This window comes from Falco punctatus (genome assembly GCF_963210335.1).
Source record: "Falco punctatus genome assembly, chromosome: 5".
Taxonomy (NCBI): domain Eukaryota; kingdom Metazoa; phylum Chordata; class Aves; order Falconiformes; family Falconidae; genus Falco; species Falco punctatus.
Genome location: NC_137584.1, coordinates 72,768,219 through 72,791,472, shown reverse-complemented (window position 1 = coordinate 72,791,472; position 23,254 = coordinate 72,768,219). Strand labels below are relative to the sequence as shown.

The 23,254-nt window shown below is 44.1% G+C and overlaps 1 protein-coding gene across 3 annotated transcripts in view; it reads right to left on the bottom strand.

The window, feature by feature from the left end:
- ELP3 (elongator acetyltransferase complex subunit 3) overlaps positions 1 to 23,254 on the bottom strand; it is a 93,450-nt gene that overhangs the window by 22,676 nt on the left and 47,520 nt on the right. For all 3 annotated transcript variants that reach the window (XR_013928206.1, XM_080388051.1, XM_080388052.1), the window contains exons 10-14: positions 17,747 to 17,940; positions 12,416 to 12,506; positions 9,009 to 9,074; positions 3,047 to 3,274; positions 108 to 189 (exon numbers count right to left, since the gene is read on the bottom strand). Coding sequence is in view for 2 of the 3 variants with exons in the window: in XM_080388051.1 (XP_080244177.1) it covers positions 108 to 189; positions 3,047 to 3,274; positions 9,009 to 9,074; positions 12,416 to 12,506; positions 17,747 to 17,940 (661 nt within the window). In the remaining variant the exon portion in view is untranslated. The remainder of the gene's footprint in view (positions 1 to 107; positions 190 to 3,046; positions 3,275 to 9,008; positions 9,075 to 12,415; positions 12,507 to 17,746; positions 17,941 to 23,254) is intronic.

Sequence of the window (23,254 nt, the reverse complement as noted above, 5' to 3'; positions counted from 1 at the left end):
CCTACCTAATACGATGAATGCTCCCAGCAGTGGTGTTGGGTTTATTTTCAGATTAAGAGAGATATATATATATAAAAATATATATATAAAGGATAAAGCAAAGGTACCTGAAATTACAGCGATTTTCCATGACCCGTGCTCCTCCTTGGCTATTCTTTCTGCCTCCTCCATTAGTAACATACCAAATCCCTATAATGGGAGAAAGAAGAAGAAAAGGTAAGTTTAGAAATAGAAAGCATAGGCAAGGTCAGAATGTAAGCATTAGTACAGTTCCGAAAGAGCCGTATTTTTGGCACAGGAGTGATTCTGTGATCAGGAATATTGCTGAATATTGCAGGAGAAGGCTTCAGAAGAGGCGCATCAACGCTAAGCTTTACAATGGAGCTTTCTAGGGGTTTTACTTCTGATCGTGAAATTCTTCAGAGGCAGTTCTACTGTCTGACTGCTCCTCAATGGCAGGAACAGAACGACGCTGAATCCATTGATGGTGAGTCAACTTGGTAGGCGCCCCCTGATTCCTGGCACTGAGTGGGTCTAACCTGCCAAGATAACCGATCCCAACCAACAACCGCCCACCTTAACGGCGACCTCCCTAGACCGGGTTTGCGTTAGGGAATTAAACGGAGCCATGGTACAAATGCCAGATGCAATTGCCCAGGCTGTCGAGTCGCACAAGGATCCCAGTGCCATTCCGGCAGGGGACACCAGCTGAAACAGATGTGGCCAGACAGCACAGACCCAGAGACGGGCCCTGCTGCCATTTACTCTTCTGTTCTACATCTTGCCTTAGCGCCCTGGAATCTTTATCACCGCAAACCCTCCAGGAGACAGGTGCTGTGGCTGTGCTCGTTTCAGGATGAAGAATTCAGGCAGGCAGCACCCACGAGGCTCGTCGGGGCTCCCCACAACGGCTGCGTCGAGCTGCTGCGTGACCCGCACAGACCCAGGCTAGGCTCTCGCCCTGCACCGCTCGCCAGGCATGAGGTGCCAAATCCAAAAGAACTGCAGAATAACATGTAAATATGCTGGACTGGATCCACGTCTCTATTTACATTTGGAAACCCTGCCCAGCAGGATTGCTATTGGAATCACAATAATTCTTCAAAATAAGGGAATAGCCTTTCCACTCTATTTAACAACTTCTTTGTCCTATATATGTGGGAATAATTGATTGGATTAATTCACTCCCAGCATTAGGATGCAGGAATTATACTCAGCTCTTTGTTCATCTGTTTTCCCGACAAGATGTACAGAATGGGGCTGTGGCGACACTGAAGCAGATGTGATTTAATTCTAAGAAACATTTAACACTTACAGGCATTTTTAAATAACACACAGAAATCTCCATTCTAAAATGTCCTTCTAATCAGAAATTGCCCCCGCCACTGTGGAGAACACTTTCTGATTAACCTCTTGAACACTGTTCGGAATGAACATGAGCGCATCATATGCCATGAAATTTCAATTTGCAGCCTATTTGAATGTTTGTAGTTGGCTACTTGCAATTGATTTTCTCTCTTTTTTGTTGTTGTTTGGTTTTGGTTTCGGGTGGTTTGGTGTTTTTTTTTAATTTGTTTTCAAATACTTCAGATGACCACTTTTTTTTTCTTCCTAAACTTTTAAGTGTTAACTATTTTATAATGGGAATATCCACTCCTCTCCCCGCCACACCACCCCCCACCACCCGCCAGCCACTGCCTTATGGTCACACATCATCATCATCTCCTCGTGAAACTGCATCTTAATGCAAATACTCAGGGAAAGATTAATAAATACAAGGAATTTAATTTAAAACATCAGCCCTGAGCACTTCTGGCAAAGAGGACAAACCAATTGCTTTTTAAAAACTCGGTCTAAAGGTTCAAAACCTACCAGGGCAAAATTTAATTCACATTTTTGCTCACCACAAGCCACAGCATGTTACATGCAGCAGAAAGAAAATGTGTGATTTTCACATGAGTCGCTGCAGGGAATTAGAAACACAGCCTTCCACTCCACAATTCACATGTTTTAAGATATATACGAAATGGTCTCACAGGTGTGCCTGAAGCAAAAAAAGTCTGACCCAACTAAGAGACTTTACTCAGGAGTCTCACCAAATCACTTAAACCAATAAACATCTCAGAACCAAAGCTGGATTTAGAACCACAGCTGGATTTAGAACCACAGAATGGTTTGGGGTGGGAAGGGACCTTAAAGACCATCCAGTTCCCACCCCCCTGCCACGGGCAGGGACCCCTCCCCCCAGCCCAGGCTGCCCCCAGCCCCGTCCAGCCTGGCCTTGAGCCCTGCCAGGGATGGGGCACCCACAGCTGCTCTGGGCAGCCTGGGCCAGCGCCTCGCCGCCCTCACAGGGAAGAATTTCTTCCTCATCTCTCATCTCCGTCTCCCCTCTTTCAGGTAAAGCCATTCCCCCGTGTGCCATCACTACATGCCTTTGTAACGTTTTCTTCTGTTTTGGCAGGAAGAATGTACTCAATAAATGTGCCTTTGAAAGAAAATTGGGTAACACCAAATAAAAATCTCTCATTCCCATATGTAATTATTTCCGAACTGAAATTCAGCTATCAAACAAGATCAATTTTAGAAGGAAATAAAAAGACATGATGGATGTATCCCCTTTGTTTTATTTTCACTCAGTTTGCAGTCACGTGTGATGTACCACACAGGCTATCAAAGGGAAGATACCTCAGTACCGAAGATGCTTAGTACTTGCAAGTCAAATTAGCAGCAGCACACACAAGCTGGTACTGTACAGGCATGGAGCAACACTGATAGCATTCAGCCATACTTTTTTTTTTTTTTTTTTTAATCTCAGAGCAGTTGCAATTGCCTAAACATGATCACGCTAGCAAGAACTAGAAGCAGCATGACTTCAGCTGGGCAAATGCAAGAAGAGGCTCAAATTTACCTGTTTCTATTGCAGTGGACTATAATTCGAGTCAACTGAATGAATCTCTGATATTAAAAATAAAATTCTTCCCCAATTATATTGAGGAGAGTGCAAGAAAGACAGAGATGAGAAACAAAAGGTGGCTTAGAGTACCTGGTGCTGAAATTTTGAAGGATCCCGACTGCTCACAGGGACCACGCTCCCATACACGTGCAATTCCCGGACGATGGAAACGCCTCCCTTCAGCTCAGGTCTGAACGACTCCTCTGAACACTTCCGCAGTCGTAGAAGGCCAACGAGAATATCCTGGTCTGGATCTTCATAGGACAGGAAGGTCTCCCAGCCACCATTAGCCACATAATCTCTTCTAACTAATTCAATCTGGTCAAAGAGAAGCGATGACAAAACAATGAGGGAAAGAGAAAAGGAGTATTTCTTTAAAAACGTTTAAGCAACATGTTGAACAGACCAGAACCAATTTCATGGATCCATAAACTATTATGATTCAGAGAAAACACGAAGTGCTTTCTTAAAGGCCAATTTAATTCTAGATGGATTTTAGCAGCACTGGATAAGAACTGCTGCTACTGCAGTCACATTAAAGATAAAACATGTGACTACTTTAAAGAAATCTATTTGCCAATGGGACAGAACTAGTTTTCTATCCCTATGTGCAAGCTTTCAAGAAGGGCTGGTAATCCACATGTTACCTCTTTGTAAGCCAGAAACCTAAAACCTAAGTTTCTTGAGTTACTCGAGCTCCGTAATCACTGCAAAATCCATGGGGGCAGCAACTCTTGCCTCTAACGAAGGGACCTGCTCTAATTGCAATTCAGCTCCAGTTACAAACTTGCTAATGCAGGATGAGTAGCTTTGCATCTGCCTTCGCTAAACCTGCATTTAGGTCCAGGTCTCTACTGCTTTGAGGTGTCTACAGAACATGGTTCTTCTAAGCAGCAGTCAACTTCTTTACTAATTACCAATTAGTTCTTTCCAGCACTGCACAGGATCTGCCTACACGAGCAAACTGTGTGGAGGAACAACAGGGCACCTGCAAGAGCTGGGGCTGAGTGAGCCCTGCATTACGTGCGCTTTGCAGAATCTGCAGGAAGTGTTCTCTTACTTATTCAGATAGTAGTGAGGACACCGAAACCTTCCAGACAAGGACCCTGAGAACTGACCAATGCCAAGGTATTACTTGTCTATTTTTTTGTCCAATTTTTGGTAACAGTCTAGACAAAGGCAGCTCTGAGGGTCACAACAAGTAGAAGCGAAAGGTGAAGCGAGAGTTGACTGACTGTGAAAAATGCAATAAAAGACCATGCCTGGGTAGAAGAAATTACTTCTGCAGATGACCTAGAAGTTATGAAGAGTAACTGGTGGATACGAGAGCAGAAAGAAGGAAAAAAACCCCTTCTTTTTCAGGCAGCTCCAACCTACCACCATCAAGGAGCAGCCCCAGCACCCAAGATCAGACACCTTTATGGCAATGTGAGGCCTGATCAACTCTCACATACCGGTAGCTGTGTTTGTATATGTATGTATATATACAGCTGCGTACGTAGCAGAGTTAGCACTGAGCTGATCTGATGTAACCTGTAGCTAATGATGATAATGCCACATCTTTGGTGACATAGTGAGTCACTATTTGCACTTTGAACTGGTAAGATACAGCTGAAATAGCTGCCCATCTTTGCCATCGGGATTCCCTTACCCACCTGTAACAACCAGCTGCTAAACAGACCAAAATTATTTCCCAAATCACGCGGCAGCAACAGTTTGCAATGCCGAGAGCCTGATGACAACACAGTATGTGTTGGGGGGTGTGTCGGGTGTGTGTTTCAGTACAGACTGGGTACCCCACCGGCTAGGAACCCATTACAGCCTGCATGCATTAGGTGCGCTCCTGGAAGGTGCTTTCTGAATTAATCTGAACAGAATCGGGTTTCTGCGTTTCCTGATGCTTTCAAAGTGGGGAACAATCAGAGGATTTGTTTCAAAAGCACACCCCTGATCTGAACTAGCACCACCACGCAGGTACACCTGCCATCGTTTTGACAGACTTTAGGAACTCAAATGTGACTGGCAAGTGTCAGTGGGTGCCCTGGGCACCAGCACTGCACCAGTGTTTCTAACATTTACATCCTGACAGTACAGTAGATTGAACCCTATACATAGGGATGCCCAGGTGGCCAAGGAGGCCAGCGGCACCCTGGCTGGTGTCAGCGATGGCGTGGCCAGCAGCGCCGGGGCAGGGACCGTCCCCCTGCGCTGGGCACCGGTGCGGCCGCCCCTCGAGCCCTGGGGTCCGTTCTGGCCCCTCACCCCCAGACAGAGCTTGGGGGGCCGGAGCGTGTCCAGAGCCGGGCAGGGGGCTGGGGCAGGGGCTGGGGCACCAGTCTGATGGGGGGGCTGGGGGGTCAGCCTGGAGAGGAGGGGGCTCGGGGGGGACCCGATCGCTCCCTACAGCTGCCTGGGAGGGGGCTGCAGCCAGGGGGGTCGGTCTCTGCTCCCAGGTCACAAGCGACAGGACAAGGGGGAACGGCCTCAGGCTGCACCAGGGCAGGTTTAGGTTGGAGACTGGGAAACATTTCTTCACCGAAAGGGTGTCCAGCACTGGGACAGGCTGCCCAGGGAGGGGGGGAGGCACCGTCCCTGGAGGGATTTAAAAGACATGTACACTTGGCACTATACTACTATAAAGTAGCACTACTATAAAGAGTACTATAAAGCATGCCAGTACCACGATAAAGACTAAAGCAAAGGACCTCAGTATTTTTTCTGCAAATCCTCTAATACCCAGAAATCTATGAATTAAAGATTTGTTTACAGCAAAGCCGTAAGGGTTTCTGTCGCCTGCCTGCTCTACTCCATGACAAAGCCTGGGTGAACACAGCTCACAATTAAATCCCTTAGTGACTACAGAAGCAAGGCTCATTGCAACACTGATGTACAGCTCATGGGGTAAGCGCCCAAGCAGATGTCTGCTGATGTGCCAAGTTCTCCAAGAGCACAAACTCCACTCCAGCTCGTGCGTCAGGATGGCTGACACTGATCCAGATAGACTGTTAGGTACGTAACGCTACTAGTAAAATGGAAATGGACAGGAAAATAAAAGAGCATGGTATTTTTAAAATATCCAGATTCTGCAGTTAGTTTTGTATGTGGAAAAGCAGTTAGGTTAAAGCTTACTGCTAATATATAAAAAAAAAAAGCAGAAAATATTATTAAATGCCGTTGTACTAAGAGTTTGAAATGGCAAGATTGGAGAACTCCTGGTTTCTCCCAAGGATAAAACAAAACAAGTAGGAAACATGTTTCAGTGCTTGTCCTCCAGCAGGGACTAGATGCCATGTTATGCCCACATCCAGTCCAAAAGCCACTTGTAGACAGAGATGAAGCAAGAACCTTCACCAGGAGGCTTTATATTGTGTGCGTTTTTATAACATCATAAGCACATACCAGATAAGATGATCTGCTGAGAAAAGCCCCTCCCTACTGGATTGGGATTTTTTTGTTCTCAGCACAGAGGGTCCTAGGATACATAAATCCTCTCAAAGGCTTTTCAGGGACTTGTGAGACATACAAAGCCTTTTCCTTCTGGGATACTGCTATAAATGTGGTAAAAGCCATCCTGAATGACCTCCTGGTTGGTTGGTGCACAGCCATGTGCAGCAGCATGCTGCAGTCCTCAGTGTCAGTCCCTGGTCCATAGACCATCCTGCATGCTGGGTAAGAGTAACCCTCACCAGGGTGGATCACCATTTCCGTATGCAATCCTATTAAATGTCTGGCACAGTCTGTTTTAAACTTACTTTGACAAACAAAGAGAAAACTCAGTTGCAGATTACACTCTTAACTGAAAACAGTTACTCCCAGCTTAAAAATCTGCTCCATTCCTGCTAAGGCTCTACATTGAGATCATTATCTTGACACCAAACCCCCCACTTCGCAGGAACAGCAGCTTCTATGTCTTAAGACTTTCTGTTTTTACACTAATGTAGGTTCATATCCTTAACAGAGCTGTCATTGCTCCTCGCCTTTCAAAAACTGTCAATCCAGCGTCTCTTTACAGCAACAATTCACTGGAGCATTTTTGAGGCTATTACGTAGCACTATGCAGCCTTAACCATCCTGATAGCATGCAAATACCTTCCGCTGCTGTGGAGAAATGCCACTAATTGAAAAGGCAGCTTAGAGACAGCTCTGTAAATAACCAGCTATGGGCAGGTAATCTACTTCAAATTGATATTTTTTTAAAAAAAACGAAACCAAAAAACTTAAAAGCAGACATGCCATCGCCATTATAAAAATACATACAGCCTACTGATCTGTTAACAGAAAGAAGTCGCATGCAGTATGACTAATTACAGCAAGTGATTAATTCATTTTAGATCTGACATGATAGCCTCTCTTATCAAGGGGATGCATTGTTTACTGATGAAGCCAAGAAAAACATCATACCTTGTCATTAGTCTAAAGCGCAAGAAAAATCATACAATCTTCAGAATATTTCTCTTGCTTGCTGTCATGATAAATTTTGCTAACACTACATAATGACATCCTCCTGCCACTCAGACAGATGAGTTCAACAAAGGGAATTTTCAATACAACGTTGCTTTGAAAACCCTGTGATAAGCTATTTGCTAACTACTCCAGAAATTTACAATTTAAATTAGATTAGCACTGCTGACAACAGACATACTCGGAAGATATTTCGTGAGACGTCCAAAGATTATAGACTATGGGAGCAGAGCACAAAGGCCTACGTACGAACAAGTCCGTACAGACTCAGTTCTTGCAGAAATCTGGTACGAATAAGGTAATTTATTTGGGATCGTTACACATTTATAGATGTTATATCTACTGGATTTCTGTTATGCACGATGGGAAGTATTGCCCTCCATCTGAAATCACATAATGGCAGGAGAAAAACAGAATATGGCTCCTGGTAATCTCTCAGTTGCAAAGTGAGAACATCTTTCAGATGCTAAACTACGAGAATACTCGTTTTACTTAACTTCCAGCACCAAACTCGGAGCTTCTTTGAAGTGGAGTTTCCAAAGCACAAGTGAGAGGAGCTCTGTCAGGAATCCTTCCCCGTGCTGACACACGGAAAGCTGAACCCCAGTGTAGCAGCTCACATTTAGAAAGTTGGAGTGTGCCCATTGCATGGAAGAGGAAAGAGGTATGAAGCATCATTTTGATTCAGCTTTTACCTGGGGGTGGCAGTTATCTTCTGTCTGGCACAAATAACTCTTGTTTGAAAGCAAATGCAATAAATGACAGACAAACTCCAGAACCATGTCAGTCCCTCCTTAATGTCACCAAAGGGACAGGAGGGGAACACTTCCAGGGTATGATTTATTAGCCACAGCATACACGTAGAGTAAGATGGATAAGACCCTGCGTGAGCTTAGAAAGCTCATCTCCTTGGGTGACATCAACGTCCTGACCACCTTCTGGAAGGATTGATCCCTCCTTGTGACTACAGTGAGCTGGAGGATTAGTTTCCTAAATGGGATGCTTGAAGTCCAGCAGTGAACATTCTCCTTTCTATAAAATAAGCATAGCAATCTTTTTGTGGACTATTTTAGTATTTTTAAGAAGGAAAAATACAACATATGTGTCATATGCTAAATGGATCTATTCACATATAAATATATGCATACATGTGCAGAAGTGTATTTATACATGTACTGTTTGCCTACATAAACATGCACAGTCACAAAAAAAAAAGCTGTAAACTCATCTTGCTAAACATGCATTCCTGTTCAGCATGCACAGACGGTGTTCTGGGTATTTTCTAAATCCAAATTTTTAATGAGGAGGGGGAAAAGGGAAGGTAGTTATTTTGTTATAGCAGTGCAAATACCAAGTAACTGCTGGCTGTAGTGAGTTTATTAAACATGGTGGTCATAAATTTCAACATGTGACTGTGCTAAAACAAAAGACATCAAAAGCTGCTGCAAAAATAAATGGAAAATTGTATCCAGCTACAAAGGCAGACCGTAGGATTGGACGTGCTACAAATGGGTCCTAACGCCTCCACACCAAACACATAGAACAAATTGTGTCTGAAACAAGCTCCTAGAAAAAAATAGACAAATCTTACCTGATATGGTCTCACTTTATGGTGAATTTCTTGAATTCCAACCTCTCTTGTCCTTACATCACGACACTAGGAAAAGAAAGGGAGGAAAAAACAAGAATTACATAGGAGAAAAACATTAAGCTCTGAAACACACAGACTTCCAGCCACCTATTGGGTTCAAAACCAAACTGAAATAGCATGAAGTTGCACGGATGCATTTCAAATGGATAGACTTCAAAATAAAAATGCTCACTGATCCATCCCTAATATACCTCAGAAAGAGGTCTTAGTGCTAAATGGAAAGACATGCTGGCAAAAATCAATTCACCAAGCAACCATTATGGCTCATGAGGAAACGTACCCTTTGATTCACAAACAGCAGGGTCCGGAGGTGAAGTCAACACACATGAAAAAATAACAGAGAAAAAAAACCCAGCCCTGGCATAATCCATTTTTACTCTACATTGGGAAGGTCTAACGCTGGCAAAATCCAAGGCATCAGAGAGTCCCTAAACAGCCAGTTTTTTAATCTGAGCAACCCTTTTCTTGCTTTTAAATGCGAACCGTTGCAGAACTCCTACTCACGTATGAGAAAGTAAAGCTAATGCTGACCTGGCATCCACAGGGCATCCCTGAGGCTGGGGACCAAGGCTGGAGAAAGCAGTGACAGCCAGAAGAAGTCTTCCCTCCCTCAGAAGCCAGACAGAGGAGGAGGTGAGGCTCCAAGCTCAGTGCTTGAGTGGTGGGTTATAGCTTGCATAAACCTGTGCTTCTCAGCAAAGGCAGTGGAGTTGAGTAGTTTGGCACCATTCACCCAAGCAAACAGCGGTGATTAGCATAAGCACTCCTGCTGCGGGAGACGGCTGCATTTACTTCTTAGGGGTTTCTTAGGAATGTCCAATACTAAGCTTAACCCAACTTTTGTCAGTGAGGCGCAGTCCCAATAATTTTACCCCAAAGAGATGAGTTGCAACGGCTCGTTTCATTCCACTAGCACTGCTATACTTGGAGGGAAGGAAGAGCACCTCCACCGATGGGCTAAAATCGCTCTAAACCAGCAACCCCACCTACCTGCCCATCGCCTTCCCAAAGCCAGCCTTTTAGGGGAAGAACTGTGAAAATTCGGTTCACACAGCAACTCAGAGCGCGCAGAACACGCACATCTCACGCCCTGTCCTCCTCTGAATGCTTTTAAATTCCATTATCAATATAGAAGTAAAGTGGCGGTTTGTGTTTGGTTTTTAAAGCGGGCTACAGCAAAACAGTGATTCACTGTCATAGCAGGATTCTAGAGCAGACGAACTCTTCTCTCCTTTACAAGTTCCCAGCCACACAAACAGCATAGTAAAAGGCAGAGAAATTTCATTAAGAACCCCAGAACCGGGGAAGGACAACGTATCCTGGGATGATGCTTTGACATTCTGTGTCCCAGGAGCCTATCTCCAGTTGCACTCAGTGGCTGGAAATCACAAAGGCCATCACCTGGTCCCTCCAACAAGGCTCCTCCAGAATAATTTCTTTCCAACCACCACAGGCACAAGTTGCAGTGCTGGCATGACCGATCCCTACGCCTCAAACGCACTCCTTGCCAAGCCATTCCCTACAGATGGATGCCAGAATGGCCAGAGCTGGTGAGCTGGCTGATCTTTACTTATTGAGCCTGCAAATATACAAGATTCCTACGAGTCCCTTCCTTGCCTCGGCCTTTTCCTCTCCTTTTCCAAGCTAACAGACAAGAGGACAAAGTGTATTTATAATTTTGTCCTATGACCCAAGAAAAACGTAACACTACCTTACCTTACAAGCTGTATTGCAGCACACTGTTTGGTTCCTCATTCCACCAGCTGCAGTGTTTCTGCCTCACTAAATTAAAATCTATAATCATCTGCTCAGCAAAGATACTTGCAGATTTGGTTCTTCTCAAAGCGATGACTGCCAGCCTTACCAGCTTTTTAATGGTTCAGCTCAGCCCTGACTGCCATGGGTCAGCTATCCCTGCTTCTCCAGCTGGTCTTGATCAGGTTCAGATCAAATGATGCAGGTTTAATACCAAACCCAGGGAAGACTTTACAGGTAGCCCTAAAGAGCTCGGTTGAAAAGCTTAGCTGCACCATGGAGGCTGTCTCCCCTGCATGTTTTTGAGGTGAAAAGTCAGTGGGAGGGGATGGAAACTTCTATGGCTGGCAAAACTGTCTGCCCAATTCTGACTTGCTACTGGAGGGAGACTGGGAGGAACGACTGGAGGAGAAAGTCCTGGGCATCACCTTAGAAGACATTAAGTGATACGGAAAGCCCAACTGCAAGGACTGTTTGGAGTTTCTTTTCTGATCTTTTGCACTGCAACTGCAAGGTCCAAGTGAGATGGCAAAGGCAGTAAGGAGCTAGAGATAGCCTAGAGAACTACCCACGTTAAATACCAAAAATATAGGTCAACAGCACAAATTGATGTGGGATCACAGGCACACAGCAGTAGCTGGAGACTCTACTATTGTAGTAATGCCTTAAAACTTCTTTCAGAAAAGGTGAACTAGGAAGAGGGAGGGCTAACTCACAATACAGACAGGCGGAACAGTTGTGGCAAGGATCTGCCCCTGCCTCGACACCAGGACACCAAAGCAATTAAAGCCCTTTAGAACAGTGTCAAGGAGTATGGCCTTTGTGTGATGTTTTGCTAGGAAGTCAGATATCCCAAGAAAGGCAGAACCTGGGCATAAATTCATTGGAGGATCTGCAAACCGTGGCCGATAACCAGGTTTCGCAGGGAGGTTCAGAGGCTCAGGCTGTGAGCAGGGTCACAGCAGACCACAAGGACTGTGAACGCCAAGTGCTGCAGAGACCTTCCGAGAAAAGTCAAGACTGGGTATCCGTACCTCCTCCTGACTTCACATACAAACTCAGTTCCTCCCTCCCCCTCCTTGCCTCCACCCCTGCTCATATTTTTATTTGACCTTAGTAATATCAAGAATATCAAGTCTCATTTGTTTGTGCTGAAATCTCTCTTGTGAGATTTCTCTGGCCTCAGACTAAGAGCCTTTCTTCCAATTGTTCAGTCAAGTAAGTGCCTGTCTGGGAAAGAGAAAGGAAGTAGAATTTCTAACAGCATAAATTAAAAAGAAACCTTCCTGCCTTCTCTGATTTAAGAGTTTCATTCTGCTAAAAAATGGAATATCACCAACTAGTTACCAGGTACCTTCAGGAACACAATGAAAGTGCTGAACTAAAAATCAACCAAACAAAGCCAGCTTTGCAGAAATATCATGAAGGTGCTTTTTAGTCATTAACATTTTTTTGAAAGACCTTTGCAGATCCTTTTAGTTCAGCAGTAAACCTGGCTCCTATTGTGCCTTCTAGTCATTACTTTTCTCTCTGCTGGTTTGTGTCAAGTCATCAAGCAGCTCTCCCTCCATACCAATTGACAAGTATTTTACCTGCGTCCCAAGATCTTTCATCCTGGCCAAAGCAAGCTCTCTCAGGTTCCCGTGCTCCACTCCAGAGCTGACTAGTGGCATTGGGATATCTCTGCATGGAAAAGGAAAAACCAAAAACCTCAAAGAGCTGCATTAGCAGACAGTACACCATAAAGCGCCATTACGGTCACCTAAGCCAAGATCCCAAATAGCAGACCACAGAACTTACCTGAATTATCTTTGTTTCAAGTCTTTGGTTGAACAAGAAGTAACAGGCAAAACACAATGAAAAGCAGGAGCAAAATAAAGGGAAAAAGCTACAGATTTTATTTTAGTAAAAAGGCTGAAGGCAGAAGTAGACTTTTACAATCCTAAGAAATAGGTTATAATTTGGCTCTCACTTCTTCACTTGGAAGGCTGGGACAAAAAAAAGGATCACCCAGCCGAGCCTGTGCCTTGCCTAGGACTCCAGGTCAGGTGTTCTTCATGGCATCTCTTGCTGGAGACCAGCAATTGGGAACCAGACCGCATCTTTCTGCAGTCTTCAAGTTGAATGCCCACAGGGAAAATTCATCAGAATTACAACATTTTTATATTGGGACGCTAGCTGCTTAAAAGGGAAAAAGTTCTCGTTTAGGAAATGATTTGCAGCAAAGCCCAGCCAGGAAGTCCAGAGCCTTCCTATGGGAATGTAAATCATGAGTCTGCAAATGGCAGAGCTCCTTCCTTCAGTTCTCCACGGAAGGCAGTTAAATGAAATTTGAAAGCAAGACCATGTTTGGTCTCTCAGCTGCCTGCCAGGGCAGTTTGTCCCACTAGAGATTACAAAAGCAGGATACCAGCCCTTAGGGAAAGGATTTATGCATCCAGATCCAGCTGAGAAAGGAACATGCAGACTACTGGCACATCCCATTCCTTGGTGAGTATTCCTCCTTTTCCTTTAGCTATGCAAGCATTCAACAGAGTAAAGAACAGAGTATCACAAAAAACCAAACCCATACAGAGAAAGCGATGGTTCAGGGAATTGGTAATGTAATTAGCTTAATCCATGCTGGTTCAGTAGTGATTGAAAGTCATCACCATCTAGCAGCTGTCTGATGACCTCTGTAAAATGTAGTAATTGATCGATTCAGTTCCTTGAGGACTGGCATTCACACCACGGTCCCCACTAAGAATTACTGGTTTTGGCAGTAGCTATATAAAAGATAAAGGTCTTCAAGGGTCCTAAAGACCTGATCCTTGTGCTGCTTCAGCCTTGCCGAATTGTAAGCCACTGGCAAGGGGGGCAAGAAAAGGAGTTTTCCTTTACTGTTAAGGATGAAAACAAGGGCTTCAAGGCTCCAGGATTCTCCTCCTTTTTCAGCATTACACTCGAATTTGGCTACAACTTTCTCTGGCGTAATGGAGAAACAAAAATGTGTCTTATTTTCCTCCCTCGTTTTCCCTGCTCTTTTTTGCTATGAAGCCAAAGGGTCTACAAAAAATTCCTCGCCTCTTCCACTCACGTGCCAAAAAGTTGAGGCAAAATACAATTAGCTAGCCAGTTCATTTATTCAGTGGATTTCTTTGAGTAAATAAGACACTGCAGAGCCAACACAACATACTTCAAAGAGCTTCAATTAGAGGAAATGAGCACTTCACATTGTGACTAAAGGACACACTAGAGGAGAACGGCATTTTCATCAGGGTATGTCAGATCTACAGTAATAATCGAACCATACGCCTTTCTTCTAATTATGGAACAACTCCAAAAAGTCAGGCTGTATGTATTTTCCTTACAGGGACAATGATAAAACATCCTGACATGTTCCGGTACCAGGTCTTTAGCTAAATCCAGTCAGCTATGCAACAGCAAATTAAGTACTGCAAATAAAAGATAGATTACAACATCCAGTAACGCGAGCCTCTCTTATCTGCCTACCAGGGAGCAAACTAAATTAAAATATGAATGTGAAAAATAAGCTTTTTAAGACAGAGAAAGCAAGAAATAGGTTTTCCATCCCCACTCCAGATTAGGGCAGAGTGTTTAAATAAGTACCTTGTGTGTATCACGAGTGTACAAACTAACTGCCCGTTTTGAATAGCCACAAGACAGCACAGTACCAGTGATTGTAGGACTTGTTAAAATGCTAAACAAATTCAGGGATACAGGGGATTAAATTCTGACCTTATTAAAGTTAATGTGCAATTTGCCTGAAGCTTCAACACGGCCTATTTAATCTTCCATTTTTCAAACATTTTGCATTGCTTAGGATACGTGAAGCAGTTGATTGAAGCACACAGCGAAAGCCTCAAGACCTTGAGCTTGCCCTCAGCTCCAACTTACCACACGATCTCCTTGGTTAAGTACAGTGTTTTATTTCTTCATAGCTACATCTCCCCATCAGTGCAGTGAAAATAACATGCATACAAAACATGGAGATCCGTGAAAGAAAAGGTCTCGAGGTGTGGCACTACTGCTGTCATTTCACTCCTCCTCACACACCAAAGTACTTCAGCGATAACGAGGTTCACAAACATTCAGGATAAATACAACATTAAGCAACTCTGAGAGTGACAAAACACCCTGTAAAGATATATTCTCTAACCAGCCATTAGCAACAGCATCTATTTTTTTTTTTTTTTAAAAAACATATTCAACCCAGTTTCCTGAAGCAGAAAGACTTCTAGGGTGGTTTGTCAGTGACGCCTCTCCCCTGCTCACCCAACTCGTTAAACTGATTATTTTGAGCATGTGACGGACTACAAAACCATTGAGTCCCTTCTGTTTCCTCCAAACCTGGTACTAGGGAACAGAGATCCCAAATACTGGTCTTAATAAATAAGGGGATAGGGGAACTCAAGACTTTTCCTGGTGGCATTTGCTAGAAAACCTAAATGCATGTACCCAATGGCCAGTCAGGATGCAAAGAACTCGGGATAACGTGCTGTCTGGGGCAGAAGCTGAATCTGAAAGGATTGTGGAAATAGAGCCTGAAAAGTAAGATGTGAAGGATGGAGGACTTGTGGCAGCAGGCTGGAGGGAAACAGGGCCTGGGGAAGCAATGGGGAGCGGGGGAGAACTTGCTGCCCTCAGCGTTGGGAACAGTCCACAAATGTTTTTAGAACTGTGGCTTTGTTCGTGATTCCATTACAGAGTCACACAATGGCCACGAAAACAATTTAGAGCAAAGTAATAGCTTTTGGACTTTGCGCCAGAGCTGTAAAAATCTGTAATCACCGTGAACAAGTTGCGGGTGCCGTGAGCCAGTCCGTAAGGTAACAGCTATTCCACAGGAACATGCCGGATGGAAGCTGCCGCTGGTGACAGAAGAAATCAGCCAAGCTCAGGGAAATCCAAGCCAAGACTTTTCCAGGCCAGTGTTCCTTAGGAGACCTGCTAGGCTGTGAATTCATGCCGCCTTTTAAGGACAGACCTGTTCATATTAGATACAATGCTACATGATAGCGCCATGAACAAACAGGCTGTTGTGTCTACAGTCAAATCAATGAAGATGATGCAGGGAGAAAAGCGAGGTGTTTTGCCTTTAATAATGCTCCTACAAGTGATGTGAAAAACCTGGGGGAATATCAAGTGGATATTTCCTGCAAGCCCCGTTTTCCCTTCTCCATCAGTATCACATCCTTCTTCCTGGAGTTCAGCTACAGCCACCAGTTTGTCACAGTAACAAAGACCTGAAGGAAGGATCTCCTGGTCGCTGAAAGTGTGTCTCAGTCACTACAGACTGCTGTATCCCAATCACATTCATAAGCCTCATTAAGCTTCATCATATTATATTTAGCTTTTCTTCCTCTGGTAACAGAAAGCTGCTCCAGAATCTCAATCCTGAGCAAGAATTCCCACCTTCCTGCCTTGTTTTATGCAAGGCTACTTGTTATTTTCTTGTTCTCTGCCCAAATCAATGTTCTTCTTTCTTAAAAGGTTATTTTTCTTCTCTCACAGATTTACAGAGGTCATTTATGTCCACATCTATCCTTCAAACAAAAGACTAATCCTCCTCAGCACATGTTTCCACAGTTCATTTTCTTGAAGACGGGGATTATTCCAGACAAGGTCTTACCAACGCCTTGCCTGGCTGCTGCGTTATTACCTTCATCTCTAAAAAGAGTTACCCTGAAAAAACTGCTTCTCACAGCTGCATTCACCAGTGGCTTATTTACATTACAGACCAAGACGCGAACAACTTTTCCTCCTCTGCTGTTTTCACACTGTGACCTCATGCCTTGTCACAAAGCCCCCTCGGAGTTTGACCTCAGACTTCCCCGAACTGCATCTCATCGCACCTCTCACTCCAGCTTCACCGGTACCAGACCCTGCTTGTGTGTAGCCTTCCAGCAGTGAGTCCCAGCCCTGCAAGGGTTCCTCAATACCCTATTTCTTTGTGTACCGTTGCAAATAAACACAATTCAGAGCAAGATTAGTTTTTTAATGGATACTTGAGAAACTCCACTAATATATATACACACAAAAAATATATAATAACCTTGAGTCCATACTTACTTTGTCAAAGCTACCCAGCGTTTCTTGCCTTCGGCCACTTTCTTCTCTACCATACTTATCCCCACTCTTGCCACATTTGTGATAAGGCACAAAACCAAATGCCTTAGAGAAGCCCAGGCAGGTGAAGTTTAATGCACAAGGCTTTCTCATTCTGCATGCTCCTGGCGAGCTAGGGATGGGCACTGCTTCCAGCTCACGTAGCTGGAAGCCAACTGAGTATTGTCTGCACATGCAAAAACAGACAAGTATTCCATAGCCTCCTTTCCTATTATCAAACAGATTTAGGAGATAACAGAAGAATAATACTCCAAGGAAGATCCCATACTGAAAATACAGCGTTAAACGGAAGGATTATCTATCGTCCTGGGAGGTGAGCGCCGGAAAGAATGGCATTACCATAATGCATTTATGGAAACCCTGCAGTACCCGTGGGGAAAGGACGGACATCTCTATAGACAAAAAAAAGATGACACACCTCGCAGCTCCTGCAATGAATATAGGAAACTTCACCCACAGCCAAGGCAATTATCCATCGATATCATTAAAGTACTGTGTGCGCCACGTCCTGTGCTCCTATCTGACTGGCAGCAAAAGCAGAGCCTCCAGAAGTCTTCAAGTTTCTGGGTGCATTAGAGAGGCACCTTTTTAATAGCTTATTTTTTTTAAATAGCTGCTCATTCAGCCTGGCCTTTCCTATTCTGAACAGCTAGGAAGCGGTTTTAAAAATCTTTAGTGCATTAATGATTAAGGCTGAGGAACAATAAAAGACTGAGTGAGATCTTGCTGTAATGAAATTAAGAGTCTCTCCAAGTGCAATAAATCAATATACCAGGGCGACCACAGAAAGTTACCTCTGAACACGGTACACACGCGTCCATGGTGGGACAAGGGCCAGGATTCTGGCCACCAGATCCACAAGGGTGCTGGGAGGGTAGCTCCTGTATCTTCCAGTCTTCCAGAGCTCGTACAGACCAGTGCCACGGATTACTAGTGTCGGATAGAGCTTCATGCCATCTGGGCGAAAAGCAGGATTCTCAAAAAACTCCTGCAAAAGCAGAACACAAGTCAGGGCAAAACAAACCACATTTCCTGGGGCTTCAGCGCCCCCACAAAACTAATATCAAAATTGTAAAAAAACATTTTAAGTACATTTTAAGAATTACTGGCTTACATAGAGCTGTCACTGTTTATACTTGTTGTGATGTCAGTTTTAAAACATTTTTTGAAATAAGAGTATGTTCTAGATTTAAAAAGAAGGCTGCTAAAGAAAAAAAAATCCACATGACAATGCTACGGGTCAGATCTGTACATTACTTCCCCCTTTCAGCACAAATTCAATAGATATTGCACCATTTATTGTAATAGACTCTGCCCAGAATCAGGACAATAGAAATGAGTGTACTTATCTTCAATCTCAGCAGACCGCATTCAGAGATTAATCAATGTGTCTGGGACACATCATTTGAATAGCAATGAAGAAAAACAGATTTATTCTACAATGATGTTCTGAACGATCCTGGAGAACGGGAGGACAAACCGTATCTCCTGCTAACTTCTATAACTAAATCCCAGCACAGAACTGCAAACCCAACAGCTCTAGTTTGCAGTACACAATCATCATGGGTTTTTTTGCAGATTAAATTTCAGTAATGACAATTAAAATAAAATCACTTAAAAAAAAAAATCAAAACCCAGGCAAGGCACCCTGAACCAAGCAACCATTGAATTGACTGAAGTGATGACATGTTCCTCATTATAACAGCACCCGGGCCAGATCTAATATGGAATTAGACCGTTGCACACTTGAAATCCACCGCTTGATCCCTCTCCAGCGTGGCAGTCTGACAGTAATAAAACAAATACCAGTTTGTTAAGCCGAGTCAATGGCAGGCTATTGTGGTCCCGCTGGTTGCTGCGCTACCTTTGGTACTCACCAGCACTTCGCTGAAGTGCTTCAACTCATTCACGTGGCCCAGATCCACGCAGACGTTTTGCTGCCTTTCCTACTGCTGCTGAGTGTTAAACCAGCTCCCGGAGTGCTCCAGCAAGTGCTGATGTCGGAATAAAGTGCCATTAGCAACCTGCTGGGCGCAGGACCTCCCACCTGAGCAGCTCTAAGTGGCTCTGTTGGCTCACTGTGCTTCACCAACCCATACTTCAACATGATAAAAAGCAGCAAATAGTTTACCGCTAGCTTAAGCACACCAAAACGGATCTGCACGGAGTGGAATGCAAAGCAGATCCCGCACAAGGACGGGAAGAGGCGAGCAAGGGCAGGGAAGTGGCAGGACCACGTCAGCCCGGGGCTGTTTCTGGCAGCCCCCCTGCCTCATCCCTGCACCCCCGTGCCACCCTACCTGCTGTGCAGCTACAGGGGAAAAACAGACCAGAGAGCTAATCCAGCAGAAAAAAGAAGGCAGTTAAAAAAAAAAATAATAAAATCTTCTCCAGGCAGACCAGCCTACCAAGCCATTTATATGCATCCTCACAAGCAGAAAGATAGGGACAACTGAGTCAGTTTAAGAGGCATATTTGTCTCTGGATCTGGACCATGAATAAAGTCACAGAATCACAGAATAGTCTGAGTTGGAAGGGACCTTTAAAGGCCATCTCTCCTGCCCTGAGCAGGACCATCTTCAACTGGATCAGGTTGCTCCAAGCCCTGCCCGACCTGGCCTTGAATGATTCCAGGGATGGGGCATCTCCCACCTCTCTGGGCAGCCTGTGCCAGCGCCTCGCCACCTTCAGCACAGTTTCTTCCTTAAATCCAGTCTGTATCTCCCCTCTTTTAAAACCATTCCCCCTTGTCCTCCTGCTATGGGCCCTACCAAAAAGTTTGTCCCCATCTTTCTCCTAAGACCTCTTTAAGCACAAAGGGCTGCAATAAGGACTCCCCGTATCCTTCTCTTCTCCAGGCTGAACAACCCCAAATCCACCCCGCTGCTTCAAAATTAACCATCAAATCTTGCATTCCTGGCCTGACAAAGCTTCAGCCATCACCATCCCTGCAGCACTGCTGGCTCAAAGAGCAGTAAGTCCCACATGGCCCCGTAAAGAAAAAAACAGCACAAGGGAGAGGCACTGCTTTTACATTTTCCAGAGTTGTTTTAACTCTGAGCAACTCCCTGACTTGAGTTACCTGCAGCTTTGCAAAACGGTTGTGCCAAAAGCTGCTGCTGCTGAGAGAATCCCGTCCAGGCACAGCCTGGTCGCACTCGCCTCCTCGCAGAACTGCTGAACAACTTGGTTCTCCACCCTCAGGCTCCAGCAGGGATAACTTCCTTGGCTCTCCAAGAGTCTCCAAGACACAAGACCAACAATCCCAGACAGGTAACATGCCTTGTATCCCATTAAGCTTTGCTAACTGTGAAGTAAATCGTTTACAAGGACATTGGCCAAAGGCAGAGACAGACAGATGACGCTGAACCCCAGTGTTAAGGTGCTCGCTCTGGAGCGTGTGTAGACATGAAGCTGGTCTCCTCCTTTCCTCAGGACTGTTTACACACTCCAGGAACACTCCTGTTTGTCACAAGTCTCACATGGCCGCCATGCCATGAAAAAAATTACTTATCTTGCCAGCTCCGTGAAATAAAATCATCGTCACCACCTCTGAGGACAGGACATAAATGAGTTATTCAGAGGCACTTGAGGTTGGTTTGGGCTGCAGCTCCACAGACAGCAGGTGTGATGGCTCCCTGCCCTACTTCCAGCCACACTGTCCGGCTCCCGACCTCATGCCAACTCCAATTCCTGATGGATCCTCGACCAGGATGACTCACCTCACTAACGTGAAAGAACTCAACAGGTGTTTTGGGGAGGGTGCTTTTCTTTTGTTTCAGTGTTGGGCTGGGTTATGAAACGGTCTGTGAGACTCATGGAACGGTTTGGGTTGTGTGGGACCTTAAAGACCACCCTGTCCCACCCCCCCCTGCCCCCAGCCCAGGCTGCCCCCAGCCCCATCCAGCCTGGCCTTGAGCCCTGCCAGGGATGGGGCACCCACAGCTGCTCTGGGCAGCCTGTGCTTGTGCCCCACCACTCTCACAGTGAAGAATTTCTTCCTCGTATCTAATCGACATCTCCCCTCTAAGTTTATTGAGCACCACTGATGAATCAGAGAAGATGTCAAGTTGGAAGGCGCCCACAAAAATCATCAAATCCAACTCTCAGTAAGCAAGTAAGGTCAGGAAGAGTATCTGCCCCCATGTGACAGCAGGGAACCTTTATGTCTGCTTAATGCATCTTCTGGAAGCGTGTGTGCTCCCCTCTGCTCCAAGGGTTCAGTTTGACTTTAGAGGTCAATACTGTTGCTGTTGGCTGACAGTGAAGGCAGATGTGCTCTGCCCTTGGCTGATTACTCTTATCACTTCTAATGATGCTTCAGATGTAAGAAGGTGTGTGTGTGGGGAAATTAAAAAAAAAAAAAATACACTAGTTTTCAAACCAGCCAGCTCAAGCAGGTGTGTAATCCAAAATCACACAGTATATGAGGTAGCATAGGGTCAGAAAAATAATCCAGAACCCTGTTGTCCTGGAACAACCCGCAAAGACAGACTTCCATCTTCTGTGGGTGGTTAGGAGTGCTCTAATGTAAAACAAAGCAACTGTGAAAGGAGGAATAAGAAAATTGTGTACGAGGCAATTATTCTGGCGAGAGGAACTCTATGGCCAAGTGGCAGTGAAGAAGAGAAAGATGTTAAGGTAAGGAAGCAATGATGCTTCCCCAATGAGCTACAGGAAGGTAAATAAATCACTCCAGCAAGAAAAAAAGGCTTCCAGTAAGGTTTTGTATTAATATTTGCAACAATACTGAACTGAATGCAAAAGCATGTATGATTCACCAGTCAGAATTATTTAAACATTCACTGATTTACATTGCAGATTAAAGGCAAAGGCATCAACACAGCACTAAGGTTAAAAACATCCAGCAGTCAAAAGCAAGGTCAAAAGTTAAGGTTCTAATCATACTGTGAATTTTACCACTTCATACACACTGCACAATTTACGTTACTATATTAAGGTAGCTGATAAGGCTACTTCATATTTCAGTGACACTGGCATTTAAAAAAATAAACGTATTTTCCTATTTACTACTTAAACTATTTCTCCAAATATTACTCAAGTTTAGTTATTTCGAACAATATAACAAAGCAGTGTCTCCGTTTCTTTCAAACCCCTTTTTTCTAGCAGTAAACTTTAAATAGTTTCTGTAAATCCCAATATTTAAAGGCTTAACCTTTTCCATTTACGAACAGTTCTGATTAAGTCTCTCATGGAACAAAGGAAGTATAAAATGCTAACACATGCCAAGCTTTAGTAGGAGTTGTAGCCTTTTCTCGTTTTAATTAGACACCTTAAAAAGGTGTCTACGACTGATAAAAACGTACAGAGCAGTTTACTGCCAAAACAAATTCAATCCCTAAACCAACATTTGTTCCGGAGACCACCATCCATAGCACCACTGGAGTCAACAGGAGGCTCTCCATCAGCTCTAGCAAGCACTCAATCAGGGCTTAAACGCAAGTCTGCTTATGCACGGTGAAGTTAGAGGTTAAAGATGACCTACAGAGGCAGGATCCTTACGCATTTCCAGTCTTTTTGAATCATTTGAGGATGCAGCACAGTGCTCTTGTGTGCATGAATATTCCAAATAGAAGCACATACAACTTCAAAGCTACTACACCGGTTTTCTTTGAACCTGAGGTTTTCTCCCTTCTAGGTGACAATTGTGAGCCAGCTAGCATTCAACATGTCTCATATAATGAAGATGGATGCTAGAGTAAAACTTTAAATTTGTGCATAGAGAATGGCCAGGATGTGAAAGATCATTGTAATAGTTTAATTGTACTAATAAAAGAAGTCAATTCAGATGTGAATTCAGCTGAAACTTAAATGATGTGGAGATTCATAAACATGGACCTTTTCATACCCTAAACCAACCGCTCTCACAACCTTGCCCAATTTATGTAGTATTAGTGAAAAGTTGAGTATTTTCTCCACAGTAAATAATATGATGAGTAACCAAAGAATCCTGGAATTGACACTTTTTTTTTTTGCTTCACCTGAGCTCCATTAAACATACTTTACTTGTAGGAACAGCTGCTCTGTGAATTACCAACGATGAATCTTAATAAGAAGATCTCATCAACACACATTCAGTCTACAAGGTTATACAAGTTAGCCACTAACGTGTTTTATGAGAACAGTAATTGATTTTAGTAGCATATGCCTTTGTTGTAGAAGTTCCCTGTTATTAAAGCTAATGGTATCTATAGGATCCATTCTTCCACCGCCTCATATACTCACTGCCACTATGAATAATCAGGGTCCAATGCATGAGAAATTAGTCATTTAGATGCCAA